This window comes from Montipora capricornis, chromosome 11 (genome assembly GCF_036669925.1).
Source record: "Montipora capricornis isolate CH-2021 chromosome 11, ASM3666992v2, whole genome shotgun sequence".
Taxonomy (NCBI): Eukaryota; Metazoa; Cnidaria; class Anthozoa; order Scleractinia; family Acroporidae; genus Montipora; species Montipora capricornis.
In genome coordinates, this window is record NC_090893.1 from 22,582,673 (window position 1) to 22,589,189 (window position 6,517).

Here is a 6,517-nt window from a genome sequence, read left to right on the forward strand (position 1 = left end):
AAATAAATCGCAAAATCGAAAGTGACATCGCCGGAATTCAGCGGGCGCCGTGATGAAGTTACCGCGGCATGTTTACTCGCCAAAGAGTGAAGTATCTGTGTCAAATGATGGCAAGATACCGGGTTTTTGTAAGTTTCTTTTTCCGTCAAGTGTTATAAAGTTTGACAATGAAATGAGCGAAAACAAAACAAAGATCACAATCGCCCAAGTCTTGTTTATGCAAAGTCAAAATTTACTCTCCAAGACGCGTACGACGTTATTTATCACCACGTAATTCCATCATTTTGGAAATAGCAGCTACTTTATTATTCAACTGCGTCACAATTCTTCACTGATTTTGGGGCTCATTTTGTTGAAACTCAAGCACGCTTCCAACAGGCCTGTGAACCCTTCCAAATTACAGAGCAATACTAAAAAACTTCTCCCATATCACATTTAGCTACATTTCAACCTTAAGCTCGAAAATTCAATACACAACATGATATTATAATTCACAAAGGCAGAAAATACCACAGAATCCTTTTCCAGCGAAAAATGTATTGAAACAAACAACATATTTGCTCTTAGAGGCGAAAACCTCTTCCTATTTCATTGCGTGCGTGAAGACAAGAAACTCAATCGTGTCAAATTACCATGTACTTCGGGTAAATACAGCTCACTTTGATTTCGTCTCGACGGGCGATAGATTGTTGTCGAAGTCCAGTACTCGTCGCTTTTGAGATTCCTGCCTAGTTTATCAAACTGACTTTCCATTATTGAGCTCCATAAGGGTATATTTTGTTTAAGGATCCACCAAAACGCCATTCGCGTTACATGACTTTCGACGCCATTGCAGGCTAAGTTAATGATTGTACTGTGTCCACCCGAGAAAACTACGCAGTTCCACTACCCTCTCGATCCTAAGAAAATACGCGCAGCAATACGCGCAGAAGGCTCTATGCACAAAGACACCACTTAGCAGGGGAGTGACAGGCAAGACTTTTACCGACACGGAAAAAAAAATTAAAAAAAAGAAAAAAAAAAGAAAACAAACAAACAAAACGCAGACCTCGACTGGGTTTGCCATAGGCAACCCAGTAACAACATAATTTATTAAAACCCTTCCTATTTCATTACGAGTGTGAAGACAAGAAACTCAAATTACAATCCGTGTCAAAAACGCACCTAAATAAATTTCCCCCAAGTGTTCAGAAAAACCCTTTACTTGAATTATCAAGCAAAAAATGGGCAACAAGCTTTCTTTCAAATAATTTTTGACCAACAAGAAGTTGTGAAATTTCCAATTGTTACCAGAAGACTGTGCAGAATTGAACTGTACAAACAAATAAGTCAAACATCACCGACACATACATACATTTACATACATACATTTATTGGGCTTTACAGGGCTTTTCAGATCACAGATCCAAGTCTCTGTCTTTGTTAAACCCATAAGTTACTAGAGAATTTTCCATTTGATTTCAGTGTTGTACAAAACACCACAATTGTACAATATTAGAACCACAGTTCACTTCGATCACGGTATCCAATTGACTTTCCATTATTGAGTTCCATACTGGCACCCCAGTAATTAAAATTTCGGGTTTTAAAATGGGTGTTAGTTAGTGATAAAGTGTATTAGAATGTCATAAGAAAGACCCCGTGAGACTCAAGCGGAAACTAGCGGGGGTTATCCACTCGACCGCACAGAGTCCCGGGATTTCAGTGACGTCACTATTTCACGCCCTCATCTTGCATTGCTTGGCTTCATCATGGATGTTCAACAGCTTTTCAAGAATCTTAAAAAGGAGGCGGAATGCCCATTGTGCAAAGAGACTGTTAAAAATCCCAAGACATTACCATGTCTTCACTCATTCTGCCTAAAGTGTCTCGACAGACACGCAAGGAGACAGCTAAAAGCGACATTCAAATGTCCGGTTTGCCAGACTTCATTCCAAATTCCCGAAACAGACACCTTCGAGAATTTGCCGTCATCGTTTCATCTCAACCGATTGGTGGATGTTCTGGCTCTAGAAGATGGCAGCGCACAGTCTCAAAGATGCAACAGTTGTGACGAGAACAACACGGCAACATGCTACTGTTTCGTGTGCCAGAGTTTTCTGTGCGTATTTTGTTTTAAAGCTCACCAACGCTTGAAGGCCTCAAGGGGTCATCGCAATGTTTTGATCGACAAACTGCAAGCGCAAGATGTGCAAGATTTGATCCAAAGACCCGTGATGTGTTCACAGCAATATCATGAAGATCAACCCCTCGAATTTTACTGCGAAGACTGTAAAGTTCTGATTTGCCACAAATGTACTGTAGTGAGTCATAATCAACACACCATGACAGACACTCAGAAAGCTGCACAAGAACAAAAGATGCAAATGGTCGACGCTGTGGCCAAAGTGAAAGCGGAAATTGTCAGATATGAGAGTGAAATTAAGAAACAAACTGATCTAAGAAACAAACACAAAATTGAAATTTTGAACGAGGAAAAGAAAATGACAGACACTGTGGAAAAGTTGATTCGTGATTTGCGAGAACACGAGAGGAAAATGAAGGACAAGTTTCGTGAAATTTATAAAGCGAAACAAAAACGTTACGCAACGCGACTGGAACACTTCGAGCTGATTGCCACCCAGCTGAAAAGCTGCTTGGAACGGTGTCAGAGTATCTTAGAAAGAAACTTCAGCGTCGAAATTCTACAAGCAAATCACGCCATCCTCGGACGTTGTAATGAACTCTTAAATGTAAGAAAACCCGATCTTTACAGGTCGCCACATATACATTACTTGGTGGAAAAGAAATTGGATCTTAAGGATCGAGTTGTTGTCTCCAAGACTGATCCTTCAAAGTGCTTAGCTAAAGGTCAAGACAGCAAGGAAGTAGAAAAAAGGAAGGAGACATATTTCGTTATCGTTACAAAGGATTCAGAAGGATTTCAATGTTATCAACAAGATGATAAAATCAAAGTCGACATATTGACTCCAGAAGGTGATCAACTAAAAACAGACATTAAAGACACCAAAGACGGCAAATACACAGTGACATATACACCACAAGCTGCCGGACAACACAGATTAGCGATCCTTGTGAATGGACAGCCGATGACTGGTAGTCCTTGGATTGTGCAGGTTCATCAGCATCAATATCAATTTGCGTTTCAGTTTGGTTCACAAGGGAAGGGACGAGGAGAATTTGATGGCATTAATGGTATTGATGTGAGTGATAAAACTGGAACGATTGCTGTTGCAGAAGGGCGGAATAAAAGAATTCACCTGTTGAGCTCTGAAGGAAAGTTTCGAAGGGAGATAAAACTTGATGATGCACCTTGGTCTTTGGCATCTACAGACTCTGGCGACCTGCTGACTTTAGTTCCGGGAAGCGGCAATGAGCTTCGTGTGTTCAGTGAGGAGGGTCACTTCATCAAACACATCAATGATAAACATCTTGATAAACCACTTCGTCTTTCCGTTGCGAGTGATGGTCGTATAATCATAACTAACTGGTTGGACAACAAAATCAAGGTCCTCTCCCCTGACGGGAATGACTTGCTCCAATCCTTTAGTGCTCCAGATTGTGATAAATCCCCATTCTACGCTATTTATTACCAAGACAAATTCTTTGTTTCTTATTGCGTTTATGATTGTGTCAAGATATTTGACAAAACAGGTGTGTATTTACATGACATTGGCTGTAAGGGGTCCAATGATGGCCAGTTTAATGGTCCTCGTGGACTCGTTATTGACAAGTACAACCGACTCATTGTGTGTGATTCAGGTAACCATAGACTGCAACTCTTCACCCTGACCGGCAAGTTTTTGAGTAAAATTGATGGACAGTGTTTCAAAAATGGCTTTCCTCGTTACGTTGCTATAAACAGTGGTAGCAGTCTCATAGTAGCCGACATAGTCAACAGCCGCATTTCCGTTTTCCATGGGATGTGATATATTTTTGCTTTATTAGCATAAGGCTAACGTTTTCTAATCAGACAGCCGAGAATAAAGTAATGAATATTGAAAGTGCTTTGCATAAGATCTAATAAGGTCTGAGAAGTGTTGCTTTGAAAATTCGAAATTTTACAAAGAATATATGGGATCAGTAGCGCCTTTGTTACCCAAGAATTTATCATTTTTTGATGGCTAATAACTGGCTTGTTATGAAAACTGAAAGGCTTAAAATTGGAGCTTTAACTAAAGCATTTGAAGTCAATTTTTAAATAGCATGATTGATACCATCTGTGCAAACTCGTATGTTAATGAAACAAATTGTAAAGAAAGCCAAGATTCCCAAATACCTTTCTAATGAAAAGAGCTATGTACTAGAATCTGCAACTACCCTGTAGGAAAGCAAGAGAAAAACGGGGAAAAAATCCACTGAAAATAAAAAAAATTAGTTTCAAATGGATAATTTTGGGGGTATTTAGTTATCTTTTCTGTGAATTAAGTGTTTGCTTACAATTTGATGTCAGTGTTTTAAAGGTAGCTATTGTAGGCAGTAATCAACCTCGTTCCGAGGGCGCATCCCCCTCCAAGTGAGGGAAATGTCCTGGGAACAAGGTTGTGCAGTAATGTGTTAAGCTGGTTACAACTTTCTCCAATTAAGGAGAAGCACTTTTCAGTTAAGATTAGATTAAAAGGAAAAATTTGAATTGACGTAGAAAGTGCTTTCATTTTAACATGGCTTATCAGTCTTTCAGAAGTCTACTAGAATTTCATAAATACTATTTAATCAATTTTGACTGATCACGATCTTCTCTTATCCAACGCTGTACAAGACTTAAGCCTGTTTGTCACTAGGGACGGAAGCGCAAGCATAAGAGCGCTTATTTCACCGTGAAAACGAGGTTGAGACAAGCATAAGCACAAACACAAGGATCAAAATTTTCCTTTTCCTTGTGCTTTGCGCGCTTGCGTCGTGTGAAAACGAAATACAGCATAAGCACAAGAAAATTTGCTACGTCTGGCCAATTCCCCGCGTCTGAGTATTTAAACAAAATGGCGGATGCCGTGGTTGAATTTGATGCTTATGTCGACGTTCCTTTTTACTAGCATAAGCTAGTGACAACCAGGCTCTAAGCTTATTACGTTATGCGATAGGGAAAATAGTCTATTAACGAAAAAGAAGATGATAAGCACCTGAAACTGTGCTCAAGATTTCCAGATATCTGTGAAAGGTTTAATACTGACACAAATTATAGGTATTTTCCAGAACCTGTAAAAACTGTAGAACATAAAACAACGCACGAACAAGAAGAGATGTGAACGATGAAAATCGGGGTGACTAGAAATTTTTGCATGAATATGGCGATTGAAATAAGGTTTTGAAAGATCTTAGAACGTTTCGCCTACGTTCAGTTCTACAAGTCTTTTAACATACATGCAGTTTTAACCTTAACGTAAGATCAAAAGAAAATTTGGAACATGTGAAGAGACAGGGTTTTCAAAATAAGTAGATTAATGTTAAAATTGTTGGGCCCCGGAAGGAAAAGAGCTGCTTGTTTGGTTCATACCAGCGAATCAAGTTGCAAGTATCCATTTTTGTTTCCCTCAAGCGAACCAGGCAGCGTGACTTGAAATCTGACACACATGTCTCAGGGTTTTCGACAGTATTGTAAAGTAGCGGACATATTTCTGAAAGCACCGGGAGTGAAAGTTTTTGGCGTGGCAAGGTGCCTTGCGATCTCTGAAGGCGAAAGCTACTAGGGGGCATCCTCCCCCGGGAAATTTTAAAAATAGAACACTCAGAAACGCTGTTTCCAGTGTTTCTGGAACCCAATAATCTGTTTCCCAGGCAAGGCTGGAGTTAACTCAAATTCTCTTTAAAAAGCAAGTAAAAAAATTACAATAATAAAAAATAAAACAAACCCCTGAAATATTGGCATCAAAGTTCCGGACATGGAATGGGAAACGACCGGACGAAACGTCCGGCCTCAAACGAAAACCCTGCTCACGTGCCCGCCGGCGTGAGCACGGCGTAACGGGAGACGACTGGGAACGAGCCAACGCCAGGATGACGTCAGGCTCTCAGAGAAAAAAGAGGTGATTTAGCAGCTCTCGTAACGTATAATGTGATTGGCTCACCACCCTAGCCAAAAACAAAAGACAAACAATTAAAACAATGACTTAGACTTAAAAACAATAGAAGCTGCTTACAATACCAAACAATAACAGCTTACGAGAGCTGGTACACTACTGAAAAAAAGAAGCTATAGCGATATTTCTTGTTTACAAACATTGACGTCACGTTTCTTTTGATACCGTTGTTTTCACCTAAGCGTGGATACGTCACGGGGAAAACATGCTCTAACTGGTTGCAAACATGACAAGTTTTGTCTTCAATTCTTCGAAGTTTGAGGGATGTTTTTGCAAATTTTCCTAGAATTGCAGCAAGACTGGATATCAAAGACTTTTTCTAATAAATTAACCCTGATCTGATAAAGTATGCTTCAAATACGTTCAGTCAAACTATCGCACGCAAAAGGTTGCTTATGTTAACGGCTGCCAAACTCAAACTTATCACATTTTAGACACAG

The 6,517-nt window shown here is 39.7% G+C and overlaps 1 protein-coding gene across 1 annotated transcript; it reads left to right on the plus strand.

Moving 5' to 3' along the window:
• Positions 1–1,751: 1,751 nt before the first annotated feature.
• On the plus strand, positions 1,752–5,653 carry LOC138023204 (E3 ubiquitin-protein ligase TRIM71-like). Its single transcript, XM_068870232.1, has one exon. It carries the CDS (start codon positions 1,752–1,754, stop codon positions 3,927–3,929), a length of 2,178 nt encoding a protein of 725 aa, XP_068726333.1. The 3' UTR covers positions 3,930–5,653.
• Positions 5,654–6,517: the final 864 nt, after the last annotated feature.